Source organism: Branchiostoma floridae, chromosome 3 (assembly GCF_000003815.2).
Source record: "Branchiostoma floridae strain S238N-H82 chromosome 3, Bfl_VNyyK, whole genome shotgun sequence".
NCBI classification, from domain to species: Eukaryota; Metazoa; Chordata; class Leptocardii; order Amphioxiformes; family Branchiostomatidae; genus Branchiostoma; species Branchiostoma floridae.
Genome location: NC_049981.1, coordinates 29,230,574 through 29,256,061, shown reverse-complemented (window position 1 = coordinate 29,256,061; position 25,488 = coordinate 29,230,574). Strand labels below are relative to the sequence as shown.

General features: G+C 43.5%; 4 protein-coding genes and 1 long non-coding RNA gene across 5 annotated transcripts; 1 reads left to right on the top strand and 4 right to left on the bottom strand.

Moving 5' to 3' along the window:
• Positions 1-534: 534 nt before the first annotated feature.
• LOC118412524 (hematopoietic prostaglandin D synthase-like) lies at positions 535-4,608 on the top strand. Its single transcript, XM_035815423.1, has 5 exons — positions 535-750; positions 1,254-1,346; positions 1,740-1,852; positions 2,265-2,363; positions 4,170-4,608. Exons 1-5 carry the CDS (start codon positions 618-620, stop codon positions 4,338-4,340), a joined length of 609 nt encoding a protein of 202 aa, XP_035671316.1. The 5' UTR covers positions 535-617; the 3' UTR covers positions 4,341-4,608.
• A 688-nt stretch (positions 4,609-5,296) lies between these two features.
• LOC118412721 lies at positions 5,297-7,415 on the bottom strand. The gene is made up of 2 exons (XR_004830810.1): positions 6,803-7,415; positions 5,297-5,942 (listed from the first exon to the last, which is right to left on the bottom strand). It is a non-coding gene; the product is annotated as an uncharacterized LOC118412721 (long non-coding RNA).
• Positions 7,416-7,866: 451 nt separating this feature from the next.
• LOC118412337 (hematopoietic prostaglandin D synthase-like) lies at positions 7,867-11,099 on the bottom strand (the record flags this gene model as incomplete). Its single annotated transcript, XM_035815134.1, is given in 5 exon segments — positions 7,867-7,928; positions 8,599-8,697; positions 9,490-9,605; positions 10,024-10,116; positions 10,919-11,099. Coding segments are annotated over 5 exon segments (503 nt in total), but the record flags the coding sequence as incomplete, so codon positions are not given.
• Positions 11,100-12,330: 1,231 nt separating this feature from the next.
• Positions 12,331-14,216, bottom strand: LOC118412156 (2,5-dichloro-2,5-cyclohexadiene-1,4-diol dehydrogenase-like). Its single transcript, XM_035814863.1, has 2 exons — positions 14,091-14,216; positions 12,331-13,229 (listed from the first exon to the last, which is right to left on the bottom strand). Exon 2 carries the CDS (start codon positions 13,222-13,224, stop codon positions 12,412-12,414), a length of 813 nt encoding a protein of 270 aa, XP_035670756.1. The 5' UTR covers positions 13,225-13,229; positions 14,091-14,216; the 3' UTR covers positions 12,331-12,411.
• A 1,717-nt stretch (positions 14,217-15,933) lies between these two features.
• On the bottom strand, positions 15,934-20,389 carry LOC118410782 (hematopoietic prostaglandin D synthase-like). The gene is made up of 5 exons (XM_035812590.1): positions 19,999-20,389; positions 18,613-18,705; positions 17,912-18,030; positions 17,307-17,405; positions 15,934-16,454 (listed from the first exon to the last, which is right to left on the bottom strand). The coding sequence occupies exons 1-5, from the start codon at positions 20,129-20,131 to the stop codon at positions 16,287-16,289; spliced, it is 612 nt and encodes a 203-aa protein (XP_035668483.1). The 5' UTR covers positions 20,132-20,389; the 3' UTR covers positions 15,934-16,286.
• Between the last annotated feature and the right edge of the window lie 5,099 nt (positions 20,390-25,488).

Below are 25,488 nucleotides of genomic sequence, written 5' to 3'. Positions count from 1 at the left end.
CAAAAACAATCGGAACTGAACCTATGCTTGGAGAGTAGGGACGCTGCAGAATGACTGACCCCTCTTATTCTCAACATCTCTCCTTCTAAATGTAAACACACTTTGCACAAGTTAAGTCTCGCTTGGAAAATCCTCTTAATACAGATAGATTCGTAAATTTTCGTAAATCTTTTGACAAAACGTCTTGAGTCTTAGTCGCAAAGTCGGGAGTGAAACAGACACTGGCCTCTTTATCGAAAAGTATTCAACCAAGCGACATTTGCTATAGAGTGAATCACTGGAAAAAAAGATAAGAACATACCACGAATGAAGGATGGTGGAATGACATCCCAAAAGCCCTTCTTAAGCTCAGTTTCGCCTATTCATCCTGAAAGCAAACGTTTTCAATACTTGCGATTAGCTGGAACGACCGATAGGTCGCGTTTAAATTGTTAATGCCGGGGAGGCGAAACGACCTCCAGGGCGGAACAAGTGTTCTATGAGATTCGATCGGGGGCGTGGCCTAAAATAGAACACCGGCAAACGTACATAAATACAGGCATGGGTGCCTCGACCGACACATCGCATCTTTGCAAGAATCATAACAGTGTGAGGAGTAGAGATCTCAGACCAGCACCATGCCTAGCATCAAGTATACCTACTTCGACGGCCGCGGCCTCGGGGAGGTCAACCGGGTCATGCTGGCCGCCGGCGGGATGAAGTACGAGGACGTCCGCTTGCACGAGAGCAAGTGGGCCGGCATGAAGTCGGGTGTGTAACTTTTTTTTTTTTTCTCTCTAACAATTCTACCGATGGCCCGGGTACCATCGAAGATCTGACATTCAGTTTTCTCCACCCTTTTTGGTTTTTCTATCTTTTTTTATTATTATCTATAGTGTTTCACAAGTGAGTAACGATTTCTTCTCATCTGATCTATCCCAACTCTCCAAGCAGAGATTCGGCTGCGGCTGCTTTTTATGCGTTTTTAGACGTCTTACATATTCTGTAAAGGTTTGAAAGTTTTATCTCTGGAAAAAAGTTGCAATTTGTTTTAATTGAATCGGCATTATGGAGGATAGTTTTGATGGGTACCTGACTTCGGTTGGGGAAGTAAAAGGCGGTAAAAGAAGACTGTGGAATGATTCATGTTTCTACAGGGAGTCATTTATCGGTTTGAGACCCACTAGATTGGATTGCTAATTTAGACTGTCTACTTACAAATCAATCGTCTTTTACGCCTGCAAGGGAAATGAGAATAAACTTTTGTTTTGCAGCAACTCCAATGGGAGAGCTCCCCCTGTTGGAAGTGGACGGAACTACAATCTGTCAGAGCAACAGCATCGCCCGGTACATCGCAAGGGAAGCAGGTAGGACATGCAGACGATGTTAGCGTGAAAACGCATCTGTGTTGGTGGCTAGTTCATGGTGGTTTGATTGTATGGATGACATCCTCTGGGAATCCCAAAATTAATGCGAGTGTGCATGCGAATAAAAGTTTGGACTAATTAGAAAGTTGCCTTCAGTATGAAATCGAAGTGTCATGAAGGTTGAACCAATGAATAAACACACAGACAGACATACCGAACAATAGATTTGTAGTATTGTAATGTTATTTACACGGTAACTGTACAGTCTGGGACGATTGATTTTTCATCTGAGCCCTTTCTAATGTGTTATGCTATGTACGATTGAGGAATTATCAAAAGTCACCGTGTAGTTGTGATATTGCTCCTTTGATAATACCAGCGCAACTGTTCCAGGGTTGGCGGGGAAGACCTCCATAGACCAGGCCAAAGTGGACATGATCATGGAGGGCGCCAGGTCCCTGTTTGACAAGGCTGCACAGATCTTCATCCTGCCAGAAGCAGAAAAGGTACGTAACGCAGTCCGAACCAAGATTTGCTGTCAATTTAATAACATTTGAGATTTGTGTTTACTTTTCCAAAAAATTGTTTCTTGTGGATTAACGTTACACGATGATCGCCATGCACTACGTCGCGTTTGTAACGTTATATAATGGTCCATTATACTAAATTCCAATGTCTTTCTTCCATTGATTTGTTCTGTAAGTTTGTTCAGTTGATCTTTTGTTCTGAATTGGTACAACAAAATCGTGACTTTGTATGCGAACGTCAGTCCATGCTACTTTCCTGCTACTGTGTCTGATGTAACCAAGGAGGTTAAAAAGTCTTTTAACCTCCTTGATGTAACGTTGCATAAAGGTGTCCGGAGTTCTTGATAATGAAGACAAAGAATGATGTTGTCATATCGTTGTAATTCCACAGGCGGTGAGGAAGAAGAAACTGGAGGAAAAGGAAGCTCCAGAACTGTTGGAGTATCTGAACAAACTGGCGAGCGGCAAGGGGTACTTTGTAGGCGATCAGGTACGTGTGAGTCGTCTTGGATTTGATGGCAGTTCTGTTCTGTTCTGTTCTATTCTATTCTTTCTGTCCTTTTTATTCTGTCATTTTTATTCTATTCCATTCCATTCTGTTCTATTCCAATCCAATATTATTCTCTTCGCCAAGAAGAGTATGAGATTGCTTGACTTGGGTCTGTATGTAGGTCAACAGCATATAACTCGAGAAATTGTGGATGGAACTTTGTGATTTTTGGTAGGTGTGTAGCAGTTGTCGAAAGGAATGCCAAGTTTGAAAACGGTTTACCTGGCGTTTTCCTACGGTACTGCAGCGAGCTTGGTATGTTTTTTGCGGTTTGTTTTTGGCAGCATAAGTCAAAATCTAGCTGGGCGATTTTCACGAAACTTGGTAGGTGTGTAGCGGTTTTGGAGAGGAAGGTCAAGTGCGAAAATGGTTTACCTGGCTCTTACCTATGGTGCTGTAGCGGGATTTGTATGAAAGTGCGTTTGTCTGTAAGCAAGATAACTCGAGAACCCTTGAATGGATCCTGATTATATTTGTTAGGTGGATTGGGGTTAGAAAAACGAAGGTCAAGTTCGATAATGGGCACCCTAGTGGCTGCCTAAGGTACTGCAGCAAAACTTTTAATTTTGGCACTTCGGGTTCTGGACATGCTGTGGTCATGATTTTTGAGTGGTAGATAGCCCTTGAAACATAGAGTAAGTGCTGTGAGTTTGGACCCCCTAGCGGCTTTTTGGGAACTGCAGGCACCGATTTCCGTTCAAACTTTGGACGAGGATAACTTGAGAACGTGTAAACAGATCATCAGGATTTTCGGTATGTAGATAGAATGAGTGATGACTTATACAATGTAATACTAATTATGCAAATCAGTTGCTTATTTGCATAATTAATGAGGAAAGTTCATAAATCCATGCCAACAGCATATAACTCAAGAAGCTGTGTATGGATTTTCATGATATTTAGTATTTAAGTAGCGGCTGCGGAAAGGAAGGTTGTGTTCGAAAATAGTTGACGTAGCATTTTCCGTTAGGACGGTAGCGGGCCGAGTGTGTGCGTCCTTTTGTTTGTGGAATGCATAACTCGAGAAGCCTTGAAAAAATCCTGATGATATTTGGTAGGTGGGTAGGGGTCAGGAAAACGAAGATAAATTATGATAGTGGGCCCCCTAGCGGCTTCCTAAGGTACTGCAGCAAAACTTATTAACAGAAATAAACTGTGCTCTATATATCTCATTTTGACCTATATCTATGGACACAGCTGTTATACAGATGGTTTGCTGGAGGACGCCCTTACACTGGGGACAAAGTCTAAATTGACAAGCATGAAATTCTGATTGACCAGGGATGCTACCAGGTCATCTGTCAGGTCACAGTCTGGTTTTGGTAATGTTTGTGTGTTTGTGAGGAACAATAAGACCTTAAAGTCTTGAATAAAGGCATGATTATTTGGCGAAGAGATGGGTTCATTGAACTCTAGTTCTTTTATAAATCTATTCCTTCCATTTTTTGCCCATGTTCTATCATGTACATTCCTATTCTATTTCATTCTATTCTATTCCAATTCTGCTTTGTTCTGTGATATTCTTTTCTTTTCTATTCCTTTCACTATTGCCCTGTTCTATCATGCACATTTCTATTCTATTATGTTTTATTCATTTCATCCCATTCTTTTGCTAATTGAATGCTCGAGGAAGGTTTAAATGATAACGTTTTATTCTTTGGAAAGAAATCTAATCTTGGATAGATCTGATGTCTGTGCTGTGACGAGCGACTGAGAATAAAAGTTTTTTTGCATCGTTTTCTCCAGCTGACAGCGGCTGACGTCGCCCTGTACGTAAACTACGAGTCGGTGGGTTCCCTCACGATCGCCCTGCCGAGTCTGGACAAGTATCCCAACCTGAAGAAGGTGGCTGAAAACGTCAAGGCCAACCCTGGCATCGCCAAATGGCTGAAAGAGCGCCCGGTGACCACCTACTGACCAGCAGCATGTCGGCAACTGTAACAATCTCCTAACTAGCTATTGTCATCATTACTGCATGTAGTACAATATGTACATGTGTGCGTTCCTTCCCCTTTCATACTAAAGGTGAAACCATGCTGCGACCTCTGAGTGGCTAAGAACTTTATTTACTTAAAGTTTCACCGCAAAACAAAGCTCATGGAGCCACTCATGCGTTTGGGTTACAATGCTGGGTTGTGAGGAAAGATGTTTGTTAAGCCTTGACTTAAAAAGTTTCAGATTACACCCCAATTTTTTTACATATCTTTAACAATCCAGAAGTAAAGTATCCAGAAGTAAAGATTTATTCGTCTTCAATTTTAACGATTCCTGGATGTCTAACCTTCACTAACGTATCTTTAACAATGGTATAGATAGATTTTCGTTATGTTTTGTGTCATAAAAGCTATTTGCATCATATTCCAATTATGAAATCAAGTCACGTAAATGTAATTTTGGTCTCACTACTGTCGCTCAGCGATTTCCGTTTAGTGGAAAGGGACCTACAAGTTAGTCGTTGTGTGGTTTTGAAGCTGCTGTGATTTACGTTGAGTCGTGATGTTGAGTTTACTGTTTATCTATAGCAAACAACGCACAAAATCAAATGCCCATTTACTGTTTGTTTTCTTACGTTCAACATCACGTGTAGCACGTGTGAAATTTTATTCTAAACATCGACTCACCTATTAGTACATTGGTCGGAAAGTGGCAACAAAATTGACTTATAAAATTGTAGGCCAATTCGTGTCGGACTTAGAACATTGATTTCATAGGTTAAATCTTCCACGTAATGTTTGCCACATAAATTGCTTACAATTTTGTGTATTATTGATTTTGTGACATCTATGGTTTACAATAAAACAACACAAGGAGATTGTTACTGTCACGGTGGCATGGTAGTGAGTCAAGTCAAGGATCAGGACAGAGGCATGATGTTGCGGATATGATAACCTTTATTCAGGACAATCTGGGCACGTCCTACCCTGTCGGCGTCTCTAGCTGGAATCCCCTGCCCTCACACATGTCCCTTCCCAAACCCCTGTACATCTGCTCTCAATTATCGGGTGACATTTCCCACACCAGGGGTGATCACAGAGTGATCACGATGTCACCTCGTGACACCTCACCCCTCATTTTTTTAACAATTTCCACATTGTTGACAGCAGGCATCAGTGTTAATTACAAGAATCACCGCTTTTTTTTATACTAATTCTTCTACAATACAACGATCAATTCATAATAAAAAGGTAAGGGAACAACAACATACTCGTACATAATCAAAAACAGGTCGACGATAGTCCGACATACACAAAAACAGCAACAAAAACACAACAATTTACAACAGAAGTTCATCAATGGTTGCAAGGTGTTTTGCTCCAACTTCCTCCTCGGCGGCCGGCTTGCGCACTTCCGGGTGTGTCCCGGAACCACAGGGAAACGGCAGGAACTCCTCTGCCCGTCGGGAAGAGGCTTGTCTTGTCCACAGAGGCCTCCCGGCTAGATGCTCCCACGACGACGACTCCTATACGACGTCGGGCCCTCGGGACATCGTTGTCCGCCGAGTTGACTGTAGAATCTCACCTGTAGAGGTTGGGATTGGACAGGACACGCAAAGCAACCACTGACGCACACACACCGGTCTCCTAACCTCGACACCTCAACTACGTCTCAACTCATCTCCTCTGCTCTCTCCTCTACGATACTCTACGTCTCCTCAATACATAAACACAACATACCGTATACAGACTTAAGGACAACTACAAGAAACGCCGGACATATCTGACCTTCCATGGAAACATACGAGATTTTAAAATAAACGAACTACACATTACTATCCTGGGGAGTAAAACCCATATGTCCTATCCGCTGCCGGCCTTCGTGTGCCCGGATTTTCCCGCTACCCGGTAGAATCCGCCGAAGTATGGCTTTCCTGGACACACTACAGCTTCAGCCCCTCCCCCACTTACTACCAGACCCACCCGCTTTTGAATTAACTGCGCACTAACCCACATTTATATTCTTATCAATCAAAACTATTCTATCATCTGTCTCTAACATCTAAACAGACCCATCTGGTGACGCCCCCCACTGACTTCCGCCACGTCCACACAAATTATGCTCGCCGCCCAGAGCGTGGCGAAAGTTTGTCGCAAAATACTTGCTTTACTGTCCCATTCCTATTTAGAAAATAACCTAGCTAAAGCTACTCTCTAATCCATAACTCGCATACTCAAAACACATAAAATTCTCTCTACTCCCTCCTGACCCAGATTTGGTCGGGAAACGTTGGACCCCACTGACTCCTGATAGCACTGACATAAATTATCTAACGTTGGTTGCCTACATTCTAACAAATCTAAAACTACTACAACAAAGCAAAGTAAGTAACAGAACTAGGCCGGTGTGCACGGTGCGTCAATGATATATGCGAGCCCACCGACCTTCCTCCTGTGTCTCTCTCTGCCCGGACCCGCTCTTCCTCCGGTCACCGCCGCGTGGCCGTCCTGCCCTTGCCCTGCTGCCGCGCCCGCCGTGTGGCCGTACTCCGCTCCCCTCGCCGCAGCTATAGGCCATTACTGTCGCGGTTATCATGATCACAGATCACTCCGAGTCAGTCTGCATCTCTCGGACGCCTCCCCTCCTGCTTCCTCTCGCTCGCCTCGGCCACCGACACTCCCTCGCCGCCTTGCCCCTTGCTGGTCAACCCCGCGGGCTCGGTACTCCGGGTCGGCACTCTCTCCTGCGTCTCTGAACGCCTCCCGTTTGCCTCTGTCCCGTCCGTTGAACCTGACTCACCCCAGCCGTACTACCAGATGTCACGGTGGCATGGTAGTGAGTCAAGTCAAGGATCAGGACAGAGGCATGATGTTGCGGATATGATAACCTTTATTCAGGGATCAAGTGGACACGTCCTTTCCCTGCCACGTCTCTCGGTGGAATCCCCCCGTCTTCCCTTACCACGTGTGCTCTTACCCCCTCCCTCTACATGTGCTCCCAATTAATGTTACCCGGACGACACTCCCCACTCCACGGGTGTTATCACGCTGTCACCTCGTGACATTACGAAGACGTTGTGTGCTATTTATTCATTTCAGTGGGGGCATTAACGCTACATACACAATATCGACTGAGATGAAAGCAAAGAAACACCAGCAGTGTTGGTGTCAGTTGTTTAAACACTGTTGAAAGCAAAGTTAAACAATCAATAGTTTAATTATGTCTAGTTTATCGTTAGCTTTGCTGCATATGTAGATGAACAGACAACATAATGATAAGAGAAGACCTTCACTTCATAATATCTATAAAAAATCTCCACCCGATCATACGTTAGAGGTATTTTATTTTTGATAATTAAATGAAAGAAATGGACAGAGCCTCTCGATCTCCTAGCAGTTCGAATCAAAATGGCGTCTCTGGACGTTCCTTCAGCCACTTGGCTATCCCAGGGTTGGAGAGCACGTGATCCGTGACCTTCTTCAGCCCAGAAAACTCGTCCATATTCGGAAATTTAAAGTAGTTCCCCACCAGATTCGTCGTGTTGAAGTAGGTGATGTCAGCCAACGTCAGCTGGAAATATTGAAAAAAACTTTGTCTTGTTAACGTCACCAATGGTCCCCTTGCACCTGACGTCATAGATCACGTGACCTAAGGTCAAAGATGTCTTTGTCACTCGACCTAAGAGCTTGGTTATTCTATCCTGACAAAGACTAATAGAGGAAATTCTGTTATATATTTTGTTGTATGAGAATAAGTTTTAGCTATCGATGATTATACATATTCTCAGATGGAGCAAGTATATGAACTCCTTCGGTGAATGTTGACCATTGCAAAATCCTAATTGATATTAGCCCTATGGCTATGACTAAACGGTTAATTGACAGTCTCTGACACATAGGGCACATCTGTAAGCTGACTCAAGTCTGTTGTAAAGTCCTTTTCTAGTAGCCTAGAACGTCCTTGAAAGACACACCTAATATTCTATATACACCACTGTGTGGATTCAAATGGCGTACTTACATATAATTAAATGGTTGTAGGCTTTAGGGAAAACATTTTAGATATGAGGTTGCCCTTTCCTGTTTGGAAACATTTATGACTAGGATCTAACTCCAGCTGGCGGGAACCCTTCTCAGCAAAGCAACTTATGAAAGGTAGCAGAGTCTTCAATTAGATGAAGGCGACTGTCTTAAATGGAGAAGAGAAGAGTGTCTTCAAATCAACGAGTGGCTGTGCGTACCTCATTACCAACGAAATACCCACTATCGCCGACCAGCTTATTTACGCAGGTAAAGAACTGTGGTAGGAAAGTCTCCTCATACTCTTTCTTCTTTTCAGCCTGTTGGAGTAAGAATATATGTTACAAACAAGTACCGAAGAAATAAAATCATGATTAAACACAACTCTGCTTAAAGCACTGCTAGTAATTCCTGTTACAGGGGCTCAGCAATAAGGAAAGAAGGAGAATAACTCATGTATTAGGAGGGCGTTTCTTGTAAAATGTTTTGTAACAAAACAAACAGATATAATACGTGTTTGTCTGCTGTCTGTTGCTCTTATGCATGTGTGAGTTCTTATGACGTCAACTTCTAATGAAAGGTTTGACGATAAAGAAAACATGGCTATAAGCACACTTGAAGTACGCATGTGCAGGAATTGTAGATAATACGTCAAAGGTAAAGGCCCACAAACAGTTATCGTCTCGATCGGCCACTGTCTCGATTTGCATAACAGTGTCCAGGCGTCATTAGTTTATGTCTTAGGGGCATTCACCTTTGACATATAACCCATTTTTGTGTACTGTTATAAGTAAGACCTCTGACCCCCTCGCCCTTGAAATCTTGAAAATGGCTTATGCCGAAGATGTATCAAGGCTAACTTAAAGTCGCTGCACATGCGAACTCGGAAGTGTGAAAGAGCTTATAGACACGGAGTTGTCTTAACAACCCTTAAACTGCCAAACCCGGATATATCCGGGATAGCGTATTCCCCCGAAGTAGCAACTTTGCGCGCGCGTAGCGCAGGAACTCAGGAAGTTAGGGACTTCGGCCTTGTTCGGGAAGTTCTTTTTGGAGGTCAGCAGCCAACCCTGGCACTGATAGCATTTTATAGTGGAAGTCTAAGGGTTAACCTTTGTTTCTTCGTCTTTCTCCCAGAACACGGCGTTGCCTTTCTTCCCCATGTCGTCCATCACGTCCATAATCATGTCCACTCGAGCCTGCTCCATGGGGGTCTTACCCGCCAAGCCTTAGAGACAGTCAAAGGGAATGAATCAATCAATTCAACCAACAAACAATTTCATCGGGTACAATGCTAGTACATATATGTATAATGTATTTATATGATGTTTACCTTTATATGGTCTATTGCTGCTCTGTTAATTTTTACTCAAACGAATTTATATATACTGTAAATATATTTAAGTTCGCGGGGATTTATTTTCACGGTAGCGGGAAAATTAAACCACCGCGAAAGTTTCTGCATTTACAGTATGGTGACCAGTCCCTCCAGCACTGTCCTACCACTTACTACATTGTGCACTCGAACACTACAGGGTGTCTGCTACTCATCCAGTAACAACGGTTATAGCCGTCTAATCCAGGTCATTGACCTTATTTGTTTAGGACGGAAGAAGAATTTATCAAGGCTATGCGAAGTCCCGTACCTGCCACTTTGGCGACGTAACGTGCGATACTGTTACTCTGACACAGCATGGTTCCGTCCACTTCTAGGATAGGAACTTGGCCCATTGGAGTCTCTGCAAAATAATACAAAAACATAAAGAACTTACTTTAACCATTCCCTAAAATATAAACTATAGCCTAGGTGAGGTAGGTTTGACGTTGCTAGGGTAGTGCAGGTGTTTTCTAGTTTACTTACTAGTACTGTGTTTACTTACTTTCCGAACGCTTAGCTTAAACTAACAAGAATGACATGGGAAAATGGAGAGGCTTTGTTTGCCTCAACAGTTAAGAAAAATTACCTTAAGGCTTGGAAAGGAAAGAAAGTAACCGCATAACAAGAATGTTAAGTTTCGTCAGCTTTGTCGCAAAATATAATCGTTAAAGTTGTCCTCTCCCGTCTTCTTTGCATAACATTAATGCCACACTCCCGGGTCACCGCAAGTTGAACTCAGCCATTTGGCCTTGAGCCGTGTTTACATATGACCATCTTCCGACGAAACAAGCGGATAATAGAGACAACAACAACAACAATTTTTAATTGCGGAGTACAAAAAGGCGGACAGCCACACAACAGCATAAAAATTCCTTTATCAACGAAATGGGCAGTATAGTGGACATAGCAAAGGCTGTAACGTTATACATGTATCAAAATGCGATTGAGACTTTGTAAAAGCTTTGTTTCAGATATTCACAAGATCCCTTTCAGCTATAGGGGGCTAGTCTCCAAGCAGATCCTACGGTGCCTTAAGATTGTATCCAATATGGCCAAGGAGTATAGCCGGAGGGAGTCAAACGGGCACCGGTGCCGGCTATTACTCCTTGGCCCCTTAAGGCACCGTAGGGTCTGCTTGGAGACCAATAGGGGGCGTGACTCACTTGGTTTGAGTTCGGGCCACTTGTCTTGTTCCAGCCGAACGTCTTCGTAGGCGATCCCGGCGGCCGCGAAAACCAGGCGGACTATCTCCGCAGTGCCCCGCCCGTTGAAGTAAGTCAACTTGTAAGCCGGCATTGTGCTCCTGAGAATCGTCGTCTGTCTTTTACCGAATCTATCCTTTACGTTTTGTATTAAAGCTTCCGAAAGTCACAGCGTCACGAAGTTGCATTCACGAAGGCGGAAGTGCACCGGAAATGACCTTTGGTACTGCTTCCATGTCAAATCGAGGGCGTCGGTCAAGGTCATCGGCTAACTTGGTCCGAAATGAACATTGATGGATATGAATAATGTAAATCATGACATAATTTGTAATAATCCAAAATAAACATTGAGAAGATTCCAGATACGATTTGGGAAGAGAAAATAACGAGTTCATATCAATCATGCTTATAACACACTTCTTTGCAAATTTATTGTGTCGTACACATGCACATGGTATGCTATGCAAATGACGACCTCATTTGCATACTAATAAATGGGAAAATATAAACCTTTTGACGGATATGCAAAATTTTTGGTATGTAGAAGTGAAGACTTACATAAATGAGATACTAATTACGCAAATTGACAGCTAATTTTCATAATTAATTAGAATATTCTATCACAGCAGTTTCTTCATTGTATCTCTTGTCCCGGACATGATATGGTGCTCACATTTGGGTGGTAGATAACCTTTAGCGTCATGACAAAGTGGGGCAAGTTTTAGTTCCCTAACATTCAAATTTGGATCTGCAGGGGCATTTTTGTCAAGACAATACAATGAGGATAACTGGAGAAAGGAACGGCGGATTTTCATCATTTCAGGCATGCATGTAGCTTAGACAAGGATGTTCATAATAACACAGACTAATGATTAGATTTTTGCCCCCCCCCCCCCCAGTATGTCATTTACAAAAGCTCTTAATATTTCATGGAGGTATGAGGTCGTCGAACTCTAGTTTAGTATTGCAAACCGGCTTTGCTACGGCTCAGCCCTACTCTTCTCGATATTAAAGTGTGTCGTGCTCTTTTACGTGCAGAAGTTTGACGCTTGAGGCTTACAACCGAAGCTCCCTCATACACGGGGCGGGTGGCTTTATGTCATCACCCGAAATGACACTATGCTGCAATGCCTTACAACATGACTGAGCTGGAGCCGACCCTAGAATCGAAGATCGAGTCCCTGCCCACGGATCCAGAATTTGATCCAGATAGATGGCCAGGCAGTGGGGTTACGTTGATCATGCACACAAACACACACACACAAACACACACAGAGACGCGTTTCAGTATAGTAAAATTCACGAAGCATGATAAACGTATGTTTCATAAACTTTTATTGGTTCACATGCAGTGTGATGTAATGGAGTCCATGGGCAATCTTCCTGCAGAATGTGCTTCATGAAACCCTTGACAGTGAGAGCTTGTTTGTTACACACCAGCTTTACAGCAACCTTCACACTCCCCCTGTGATTTTCAGGTGCTCTCCCGTAGTGAACGGACAGGCGTCGCTGCACAACCAGCACACGGCCTCTGCAATCTCCTCGGGTGCCGCTAGGCGACCGAATGGGTACGACTCTGGATCTAATAGCTCGCGAAGAGCTGGTGGACACTTTTCTTTGAATCGATCCAGCATGGGAGTAGCGGTGAGCCCTGGACAAACGGCGTTCACACGTATCCCGTCCTTGGCGTACTCCACTGCGGCTGTCTCGGTGATCCCCAGGACGGCCCACTTGGACGCGCAGTAGGGACTGTTGTACTGAAAGCCGCTCAGACCGAGTATACTGCTGGCGTTGACGATGCTGCCCCGCACCCCGCGGAAGCGGCACAAGTCCGGCTTGTCGGCCCATCTAGCCGGGTCGCTCACGACGGGCTCCTGCTGCAGCATCTGGGCGATCTCGTACTTCAGACACAGCCACACGCCCTTGGCGTTCAGGGCCATGACGCGGTCGAACACCTCTTCTGGGTGATCCACGATTTTGGCGTACGATCCTTCAAATCCGGCGCCGTTAAAGGCACAGTCGATCCGCCCGAAGTGCTGGACCGCCGCGGTTACCATGGCTTCTACGCTTGTCGCCATGGTAACGTCCACCTGCACGGCGATGCCCGGAGTTTGGAGCATGCCCAGTGTCTCCTTGGCGCTCTGCTCGTCGATATCAGCCACCACACAGCTGTACCCGAGCTCAGCAAACCTGACCGCCGTGGCACGGCCGATGCCGCTCCCGCCTCCCGTTACCAGGGCAACGGGCTTTCGGGTGGAGGTTGCCATGGTTTCTGTAATGATATTATAACACTTTTATTACTTGCCTGAATTATTGCATGAATTTACTGTGACTAAATGAATAGGATATCCAAGAATAGTGGAGACTTAGACACAGACAATGCAAATTTCAAACAAAGACTACGGCGTCTCAGGTACAGGGAAGTAAGTGGCTGTTCTTAGGCTCTGTCGTAGCCAGCATAGTCTACCTAGAATTATTCTGCACGCCCTTCCACGCACGGATCAAAAGAACATTGAGATACACTGGCCTTCCCACGTCTTCCTTGAAAGGGGTTGGTTTTCTTCCAAGTTGTTTTTATATCTGAATGGTACCTGCATGGATCATAAGATGACCACGTGCACGTTTTGGCCTTTGGTCTCCTAACATAACAAGATATGCTGTAAAAATGCAAATAAAATGTACTCCTTTGCGTCAGCTGCCAAGAATACGAGCACATACATGTACTATATAAAGCGACTGTTCGGAATGGTAAGACTTGAAAGAAGTACGAAAGACCCGCAACAACGTCAGCTTGCAGGTTACAACCTTAGTGCAACCAGTGGACCAAAAATCACCTTATCTGCAACGAGAAGATATGGTTGGGGTTTGTTTTGTCGATATCTTTTCTGTGTTTCAGACTGCTCTGCGGTGGTGCCAACTTCACTGTGGGATGATGGCCTCAAGATAACGCTACATGAAAGCGCTACATGATAGAGGAAAAACACAGGAAAGGCCGAAAAACGCCAGACAAAATCAACGACGACTGGTTCTCCTGCATGCTGATCATGGTTCACCCGAGACCCGACGTCAGTTGTGATCCTGGATTCCTGAAGGAATCATGGGAAAAGGCATCTTTCACAGAAAATACACTGACCTCTAAGATTCAGCTGCGTACGTGTTGAAGAAGTGTTTCAACCAGACGACCGTATCTCGAGACCTCGGCTGGAATAATGGCGTCCCACAATGACCTTCGATCCGGCTACCTGAGGCCTAAAGCCGCGACCTCAAGAACAGAGCAAAGTTCGGTGCTGGTCATACGTACAGCATCGGGGACGTCACTGTTCCAACAAACCGAGGCGCGGTAACCTCCTTCACCGGCCTCTCTGTTGGGGAAGTTCCTTCTAAAGAGGGTCTTCCGTTTGCGACAACGATTTACGCTGAATTCAGAAGAAGCCCATACGTATTACTAAATCAAGGAAGGCAATTACGCTAAATTTGGTCGCCTCGCTACGCATTACGTAGATATGATGGTTTTCCCTACGAATTACGGGAAATGAAAATAGGCTGCCTACGCCTTACGTAAAAGAACATGCAGACCCTCTTCTTATGCCCGGAAAGGAATATATGCCGGGAGACCACTGATCGTCCCCCGGTATATATTCCTTTCCGGGCATAATCAGAACCTTCCCGCCAAAATGTGCGTTCCATCTGAGTAGGTTGTCAATGGTGACTCCTAAATGTTTAAAACTGGCTACTTGTTCGAGTCTAGCCCCGTCTAGTGTAAGATTAAGTTTAATATTTGCAACATTCATTCCGGTTGACCCTATGAGCATTGTCTTGTATTCACTAGATTTCAGAGAAAGGTTGTTTTGGGAAATCCGAGTTGAGTCGCTTTGAATTGTTGTCTCACGTATGTGAACACTCTTAGCTGCGAAATATAAGATTGTATCGTCGGTATACATAGCAGCTTTGCATGACTGGACGCAATTTGGCAGGTCATTAATGTAAAGAATAAATAGAAGTGTGCAACCAACATTTTATTCATCAAAGCCACTGTGGAAGTTATTCCTGAATACTACAGCTGATGCGTTCTTATGTTCTGGCGTAATTGAGATTACGATTTAACAGTTGAATAACGGTTAAACAAACTTAAAAATGTCGACTTGACTTGATCCAATATGACCTCCTTTCGCTTGCGACTCCAACAATAACTGGGTGTAGAATTACGTGAACTATGTGAAGTATCCATTTCAACCTTAGGTCACACTGACTTAGTCTTATGGATGACGTCCCATGAAGACCCCATAGCTAATACGGGAGGGTGAAAAAGAGCAAAAAGTCAGCAAAAAATGCTAATAAACTACTACAGAACACAGTGTATCAAAGGATACAAGTCTTTATTTGTAGTAGGCGCATGTAGTGGGTTGTCTTATTCATCTAAGCAGACTCAACTGAAGTAATCCCTGTTTAATATGTGGACAAGAATGAGCAAAAAAGTACTTTATAAGAAGGTATATAGCTCCAAGGACAAGGACAAGGAAGGGTGATACATGGCTGTAATGAGAATACCCCAAAACAGTTTGACAAAATCAGCACGGTTTGTGGTAGTGTATAACGAGTTTTACGGCAAGGCGGTATGTGCTGGCGTTTTGCGACAATCGGCAAGATTCGGACTGGCAAGGAGGGGGTATATTGGGGGGGGGGGGGACGGCGATCGCGCTGCGCTCTCACTGCGACCTAAATAGGATATGTGTATCCTTCGCTTTCACACTGGGTATGTAATACATGCAAAATGTAAAGTGTGACCGAGAAGACAACAAAACGTACAGAGTGTAAAAAGGTTTGTTTCTTTTCTATACAATTCGTTGAGGGATACGTTGAATTTTAGGTCGCAGAGAGAGCGTGGCGAGAGCGCCGTCCTGGTGGAAAGGGGTAAACGAATAAATGCCTGATGTTGGTAAGTAAGCAATGTATTTCTACACAGAAATTACCCCCTAAATCGCAGTTTAAAGACTCATAATTTCCTAAAGATACTGAGTATCGACAAAATATTGATTATTTTGTGATTCTCAAGGCATGTTTTATCTACAAACCGATTTTAACAGAACATGATTGATGTTTGATAATTTGTCGTGGTCTTTTGTATTTAGCCCCCCAAAGTTCATTCTATTGACGCCGTTTGGTCACATGATTACAATAGGAAAGCGGTGGTGCCATACACAAATCAACTTTGGTTTGATATTGCAGATTCAAAAAATCTATGGTAGCTCTGGTCGCTCTCAGTGGTACAAAAAAAACCCGTCCTGGCCCATGGACTATAGGTATAAGATAAGGTTCTGTGACGTTCTGACTACCAGGCAGTCTGTGGACGTTCCTTCAGCCACTTGGCGATCCCGGGGTTGGCCTGGACACTGGCGACCACTTTCTTCAGCTTGGGGTACTTGTCAAAACTGGGCAGGGTGACGAAATCCTTGATGGATTCGTAGTTGCCATAGAAGGCGATGTCAGCCGATGTCAGCTGAAGTAGAACAACAAAAACGTTTCCAGGAAAAGAAGTCAATTCTAGTCGGTACATAGTTGGTTTGGGTGCGCTCCCACCGCACTTGGGTCAAGCTTGCGTCACTGCGGGGTTCGTTCACTGCGTCACTGTTTTGTTATTTTCTCCGATTTTTTATAATTTAGATATTGCGTAATTCGTAAAAGTATGATTAAGAAGACGACAAAATACACAAAAAGAAAGAAAATTCGTTCTTTATCTCTGAAATTCGTTGAGTATCTTTCGAACCCCGCAGTAACGCAAGCTTGACACAAGCGCGGTGGGAGCGCACCTTTATTGGCATACTGTACATGTCATTTCATTGCTAGTCATTGAAATAGGTATGAGTTGATAGTTTTATGAAAACCAACTACTCGTTTCAGTTTTCCTGAATTTTACTAATTAGGCGTAAAGGAATCAGATTTCATGTATACGGCACAACATATGATATACCGTTAGTAATTTGTAATGACATACAGTGACTGTCGTAAGGTATTCTACATCTGTACATGCAGGCATATAAACAATCGGAGTAAAAAAAAAACACGCATATGAATTTATCAACATGTTACGTGCCGTTTACACTACTTATTTTAAGGTCTAAACAGTCTTTGACATATTTACCTATTTATACACAGCAAGGGATATCTTCAAGAATGTAATTATGTTTATCTATAGGATGGACTGTATATAATTCCTTTGAACAAGCAACCAGAAAAATGAACAGCTTTGTGCGATTATCATCATATAACGTTATGATATAACATTATGCATATACTGGTAGCTACTAGTTGTCGTCCATTGATATAAAAGGTGTACAAATTCACTTCTTACCTGATTGCTGACAAAATATCCCTTATCACCAGCTAGCTTCTCCATGTCGGCGAAAAATTTGGGAGCGAAGTTTTCTTCAAAGTCCTTCTTCTTCTCTGCCTGTAAAAATAAACAATCGGGTTGAATACGAGGGTACCTAAAAAAATGACCCCATTGGTTTGATCAAATGACATGAAATTTGCCACAAAGGTGAAAGAATACATCCTCTTCAGATTGAAATATCTCAATTTGCTGTTCAGATTTTTATTGCCAACTTACAATTCCTCAAATTAAGCCATTTTTTTTGTAACTTGGTAGTCGCCTTTGAAAAAAGTGTTACCCAAGAAGCTCTTAGTAAAGCCCAGGTCGGGATTTCTTAGGGTAGACTCTCACTGGACTTGGGGCACCGGTGCGGCACTGCGGGGCTCGTAGATGACTCAACGAATTTCACTCAGAGAACGAATTTTCTTTCTTTTTGTGTATTTTGCTGTCTTCTAAGTCATGCATTTACGTATAACGCAATATCTTAATTGTCAAAAATCGCGAAAAGGACAAAACAGTGCCGTAGAGAACGAACCCCACAGTGCCGCAACGGTGCCCCAAGTGCAGTGAGATTCCGCTTTTACCTTTTTCGCCTCGTCCCCTTCACCCATCACGACATCCCCTGCCTTCTGGAACAGAGGCACGGCGCCCTCCATGATCATGTCCACCTTAGCCTGGTCCAGGGCGGTCTTCCCTGTCAATCCTGGGTGGTAAAACGATTGAGTATGTAACGATTTAAAGAAACACAGGGGTAGAAGGGCACAACGCGGCATTATGGCAATTTTGAACATTGCAAGAAATAGACTCTTGCGCATACACCCAGACACAAGCCAACAGAGACATACGCACACACATTCGCAAGCACACACACACACATACGCGGACACAAACACTGCCACACAAATGCAAACACACACACACACACACACACACACACACACACACACACACACACACACACACACGCACGCACACCACACACACACACACACACACACACACACACAAACACACACATACACACGCACACCACACACACACACACACACACACACACACACACAAACACACACACACACACACACAAACACACACAAACACACATACACACACACACACACACACACACACACACACACACACACACCGCACACACAGACACAGAAGACAAAGAGGGGAGAGAAATGCACACATATACACAAGCACTGATGCACAGACCCAACAATACTAGTCATCACTAGTCATAAAAAGTAAATAGTCTCCTCCCAAGTCCCCAGTCCCGTACCTGCCAGTTTGGCGACATAACGCGCGATGCTGTTAGTCTGACCGAGCACCGTTCCGTCCACTTCCATAACGGGCAACTGTCCGAACGGCGTTTCTGAAAGAGACACAAAACAACACAAATAAAGGTTCAATCTAGTGCTTTGAGGGTCCACAAAGATGTTACATGTCTTAGTTTTAATGGGTATCTCACTGTACTGCGGTATACGTAGCTGTGTTCTAAATTGAATTTGTCTTACACTTGACTTTATAATTGGAATGGCATGCAAACCTCACAAGTATGACTAAACTGACAACTTATCAAACAAAGTATATCATCGATGAAATCGATTGAGCGCTCTATCGAATCGCCCGACCTCAGCAACGCCGCCGTGTCGCACCTTCAGTGAGATGACCGCTTAAGGTGATATCTCACTGCACTTGGGGTACTGGTGCGGCACTGAGGGGTTCGTTCATTGCGGCAATGCTGTGTTATTTTCGCCAATTTTGATATTGTGATTTAAATATTGCGTAATACGTAAAAGTATGATTTAGAAGACAACAAAATACACAAAACGTAAGGAAATTAGTTTTTTATCTCTGAAAATCGTTGTGTAATCTTACGAACCCCGCAGTGCCGAAGTATACCTATAAACTCAGGTAAGTAAACCCCGCCCAGATTCTGATCAAGGCTTAAGCTTGTCTTTTAGTTTCGCTAGTGTAGCGTGCAGGTAAACGCTCTTTTGACTGCGAATTAGATTAGAAGCTGCCATTCAAGTTCTGACCTCGTCAAGCTTTGAACTATTGTTAGAATATAAACTCCCGTGTAGACGTGGAATTGAATTAGTGACTGTTGTGGTGTTTTTGAAACACAAATAGGAAATACTTTGGGTATATATGTACAGACTAACTTTGGTTTTCTTTGAGGAATACACGGACTGCATCAACAACGTAACAAACGTTTTAGCATGAAAGTTCATCTGCGTTGGTAGAATACATTGCTTACATTTTTGTTAGCATTTTTCTGTAACGAATGTTTATTTATAGGAATCAAATCTGTTTAAACCTCAGTGAAAATGCTAGTAGATAAGAAGAACTAATTAGCTATTAGATTTTTAGATGTAAATGGAGTACGTCATAATGTAAGACAAGTTGTAGGTAAAAGGAGGCTACAGGTGTGAAAAACTTACTCTTAAGTAATTCTAACTAAGGCATGTTTTTAAGACTCGTCTTTCATTAAAAAGAACCTTAAAAGCCTACTATCATTATACTATGCTTAATATACTCCAAAGTTAGGTTCTCACGTGCACCATTTAAAAGAAGTAAATCATTTGAACGTACGTAACTCGAATGCGTTAAAACTTTGTCCCTGTTACATGAATAGAATGATAGTTAATTAAGACAAGCTTACTCGGCTGGAATGCGGGCCACTGCTCCTGAGGTAGCCGGTTGTCCTCGTACTCAATCCCGCCTGCAGCCAGCAGCAGTCTGCAGGTCTCCGCGCGGCCACGGCCGTCAAAGTACGTCAGTTTGTAGCTCGGCATGGTCAGTCTGTTCTGCTAGTCCCTCGGGCTCTTTCTTCCGCCTTCTCAGTGTTGATTCTTCGGTCCGCGGCCCTTTAAATACTTCTCCGGTTGCGCCCGCCCTATCGGACGTTCCCTGAGGCGGTCTTTTCAAACAGGTTGTTTCAATGAACCTGTCGGTCGTTCCGCCAGCTGGCCGCTCAAACAAGCTCTCTGATTGGTCCTTTCGGTGGCTAGGCCGACGGCCTTCCTAAACAACTTTTTCATTGGTCCTTTCGGTGGCTGGGCCGGTGGTCTCCTGTAACAAGCTTTTTGATTGGTTATTTTGGTGGCTTGATCGGCGGCCTTGTAAAACAAGCTTTTTGATTGGTTCTGCTTGCCTCTCTGTCCCCGAGTTGTGACGAAAGTTCGAGAAGAGTTCTGTAGGTCGTTGGACCGTACCATAACAAGAGTAGGGGGTAAGTGGATGAGCCGGAGCTCTTGTACTATTTCTTTTACACAAAAGGGAATGATCACGACTAGAAGAATAACCCAGATTTTTTGCCGCCAGTGGTTTGTGGTTTAGGTTTAGAATAATACTAATAATTATAAGTGTGAAAGTAAATAACAGAGCAAGAACAATTTCGTGTAGCGGAAGTGTAAGATGAGTCACATCACGAGCCACACTTACCATTTTCCAATGTGACAGAGTGTTCAGCAAACTCACCTCTCTATGTCCTTGATCGATATCATGTTGTGACATTTATGAATGTGTTGAAGTTGGGCGCTTATATTCAAGGAACCTGGTCTTTAGTGACCTTTTCGTCCCTCCAATGGTTGGATATCTCGTTGATTTTATTTTATTTATTCGGCTAACGTTATATAAACAAGAATTACAGTCAAGGTTGCCCAACTAACCGAAGACTATTGTTAAGGGCTAGCTAGCCTTGGAAACTGCACAATATACAGTCAACGATCAATGATACGTCTACAGATAGACGTATTTTTTCGCACTAATGTTTTTACGTATTGGGTTATACCATGCGGCAAAGCTGAGAATTATTTAAGATACGGAGAATATCTGTGTCTGATCTGTGTTTGTGGCTAATAAGCAGATCCTATGGTAGCATAAGATAGAATCAAAAGCTGGCAAATGGATGTAGGCGCCCTATGAGTGTTCATTGGCTACCGGAAACCAATGAACACTCCTAGGGCGGCTACACCCATATGTCAGCTCCTGATGCTACCGTAGGATCTGCTTGGAATTAGGGGTGAATGGCCTCGATCTTCCCCGAGTTCTGGGGGCTGCAACTGTCGGACCAATCGCTAGGAGCGCTATTAGCTAGGTTCAGAGAGGGTTGATTCAAATGACGCGCTCTCTCCTGTTGATCGGTCGTTGAATCTACCTACGTAACACAGATGCGCTTATTCTATTATAGTTCAAATCTGGCTTAAACTGACTACACTCTCCAGCTAGTCCACTGTTGGTTTATATGAATCATAATTTATCTTAGCCACATGACCTGCTTCCAAGTACGATGTGATACTGTTTACATACGGTACAACTTAAGGTGGTATCTCACTGAACTTGGGGTACAAGTGAGGCACTGCGGGGTTCGTTCAATGTGGCACCGTTGTGTCATTTTCGCCGATTTTACCTTGCATTAGGCTCACACTGACATGCGACACTGTTGCGTTTCTAGACTACATGAACAGGTTATTTGATATCGCAGCGTTGTCAATTGATGAAAAATCACTGTAAAAGATGAAAATGCACCAAAAAGAGAATTACAAAATATGAAAGGATATTTCCTTGTGATACTCGGCGGCATGGTGGCGTCACTGTGGGGACATCTTGCCACTTGCGTTTTTTTTCTTCACTTTAAAAAACGTTTTGCGACCGGCACATCGGGGTTCGTTAGCGACACCTCTTGGTTACCTTGGGGGCACCTCTAGGTTCCGTGAAGGTACGTCGATCTGTGTTCCCAAAACCCGCAGTGCCGCACCAGTACCCCAACTACAGTGAGGTACCACATTTACATTTCATCAATTATGTCCAATTATATCAATTAATTGTTTAATTACGGTCATATAAAAGCCGATCTTTCTGTTACGTTGTCGCTGGGAGATCAGACAAGAAAAAGGCCTAGAGCGATTGCAACTCACGATAGACACATCAGGTGCGTTTTTGTCCTTTTTTGTTAGTTTATGCATCCGTGGAGCTTCGATTAACGTTATATTCTTGCCGGAATATCTGTGAGTAAGTAAACGGTTGCAATGTTGCAGCTTCTGGTCTTACATCAGGAAGAATTAGCTTCTTATGCCGTGTTTCCCTATACCCTGACCTTTATTAAGCTAAGGGCACAACCCACCGTACTTGCAAATACGTGCTGTCTACGTGCCAAAACGTGGGCTATCTTTTGGGATCCGTAAGTGGTAAGAACCCCCTCCGTACGAACTCGTAGGGAATCCGACAGATTTTGGACCACGCAGACGAGCCGTAGAACTTTACGTGCAGGCAAAACTTTGTGTGCCGTGCGTTGACGTACTCTCTCCCTTCTCTTGCCAGTTGTTCCCCACGTTTTCAGAAATACGTGGCGGACGTGGCCTCCCCAAAAAACGTACGGACAAATTTCACTTACGGCGGCTTATGTCCCTAGCTTTACCTTTTAGTCACGCGTCTCGTGTTTAGCCTTAGGCATATAGAATAGGCATCTGTTAGATGAAAAGTGCTTTGTAAAAGTACGTCGTAGTTGCCTGACGTACGGTCTCAGTCAACTACGTCATAATAATCCTAGCCTGACGAAATCGCTATGGCGAACTACGCCGTAGTTCACACAACTGGCCTTCCTGAAGTACGCCGTAGTTAGCTGAAGTACGGCCTGACTGAACTACGCCGTAATGAGAGTCTCGTGTATGTTTGTTTGTTTGTTTGTTTGTTTGTTTATTCTTTATTTAACCAGGGTAAAGCATGTCGCCTGACGGCGTTTTTCAAAGCCCCCTGGGGGGATAACCCCGAACATAAATCATACATTAAGTTCAACAGAACCAAATCAACTTCAATAACATAATCATACATAACGTTCTATGAAACCAAATTACTTAGGTAACATAAACATAAAGATTGTACAAAGTCAGACTTAACATAGATAGCATAAAATAATACTGCCAAACGAGTGAACCAAAAGTTTAGCCTTAACGTGACATAACACAGGAAACATAACAAAAAGAAATCAAATTTAAAATCAGGATTGAATTTGCATATCAATGTTAAGCGCATAAAGGTTCTTGAAAGTCGCCAGCGTTCTGGCTGTGTTGATGTGTTGTGGCAGTGAGTTCCTTATACATGTGACTAAGTAATATCTAAGGATATATAATACATCATGGAAAACGATGCATTATTTAAGTTAGATCCTGATTTGCACAAGGAGTATCTACGTTTCCCACGGACCTTGGACATTTTGCCTCAAGTCAATTAGTGAAGGACACGTTGAATGACGCAAGTATCGAATTCTGGCCATGTACCAGTATAGAATTATAATATTCCTCGTCAATTGTGCAAATCAGTAATGTATGTGTACAAATAAATTACCTAACGATATAGTCCTCCCTTCTCAGCTACAAATGTCACATGTATGAGAGTTCATGGAAAACGATGCATTATGCAAGTTAGATCCTGACTTACGCAATGAGTATCTTCGTTTCTCACTGACCTTGGACATTTTGCCTCAAGTCAGTTAGTGAAGGACAGCCGGAAAAGGTTAAATGGCATCTACAGGTCAGCGTTGCAAGTTTGAAGATCTCTGACGCTGTCAACAATTTTGCGTCACAGGTAGGACCATATTTACTGACCAGATTGTAGTTGAGTCAGGCCGTACTTCACTGGCGGCAACTTCGGCGTACTTCAGGAAGTTAAGCCATATCGGATCCAGTTCTGTGAACTACGGCGTAGTTTGGCAAAGTGCGGCGTAGTTGGCCGAAGTACGGCGTAGAACTTTGAGTTTTGACCGGAATAGAAAACCATAGTGGTCAGCACTGCAACCTTGAAGATCTCTGAGACTGTCACCAATTTTGTGTCACAGGTGGGAACATATTTACTGTCCAGATTGTAGGTGAAAGAATGAAGGATGTCTTCCGTCGCTGTGAACAGGGTTTGAAAAGATTCAAAGTATGCAAGCTATTATTTTATAGAACATGTACTGATGTCTCCTCCGATGATTCTATATAAAACCGTCGGACGAAAACCCCACCCTCAATGAGTTCTTCTGATTTTCAAAATGGTGATGCACCGGAATGTGACTTAAATTTTGTTCTCGGTGCAGTGTATTTTTTGGAGAATACATGTAACGTTATGTGTAAAGGTGAGGTAGTACTAATTGATGGGGTAAGACAGTGTGTAGTCCAGCTATTTCGCAGTTGGCGCCAGTTGTGTGAACTACGGCGAAGCTCGCCAAAGTACGTCGTAGTTGGCTGAAGCACGGCGTAGTTGAATTTGGATCGGAATAAAAAAACCATAGACCACAGTTGTTTATTTATATTTTATTAAATGTTTGAGCACATGACAATTAATTTGTTGCTACGATTTTACTACGTACTGTCTGGGTAAATTCAGCACTGACGCCCTCCACTTCCAAATGTTTTGTTGAGAACCGTCTCCTTGTTAGATCTTGTTAATAAGAAAGATTGGTCTCACTACTTATTAAATTGAATGGCTGCTCAAAGGATGTTGCGATGACTAGGTTGAGGGTTGTGTGAAAGGCGGTTCTAAATAGAATGACGAGTCTTGACGACCATAAAAAAAGGTCAGGAAAAGAGAACAGGGGGCCACCCACACTCCGTTAGGCTTAGGTCCCCAAGCAGATCCTACGGTGCCATAAGATAGTATCAAAGCTGGCCAAGGAGTATAGCAGACTAGGGGAGTCAAATGGGCGGTGGGTTTGATACTATATTACGCCACCGTGGATCTGCTTGGAGATTAGCCCTGCCGGGCAGTTGACGGGCTGTTTTTTGGCACTCTTGGGCGTGACCCCTGCGTGTCCCCATGAAGCATCTCGGGGGTACTTTTGGGCCCTGCCGGGTACCGGGTACCATGTGACGTCTCTTCACGTGTTCGCCGAATCAGTCTTAGTTAGTCCCAGTCCTCAGGCAGTCAGGGTAAACAGGTAGCGTTTTCCGCTTCTACTTTGGTTCGAAGTAGTTTTGATTTTACCCACCACGACCGTAGCCATTCTTTAGTTCAAACGCATACTTAGAATAACTTTAACTTTAGTTAGAATAAGTTATTCTCTGCAAATCATACAACAAACATCTCCTGTTTTTAGGTCATTCCTGTTATCCTTCTGTTATCTTTGACAAAGGGCGCGTTGACATAGGTCGTGCGATCGTCATACGATTTTGAT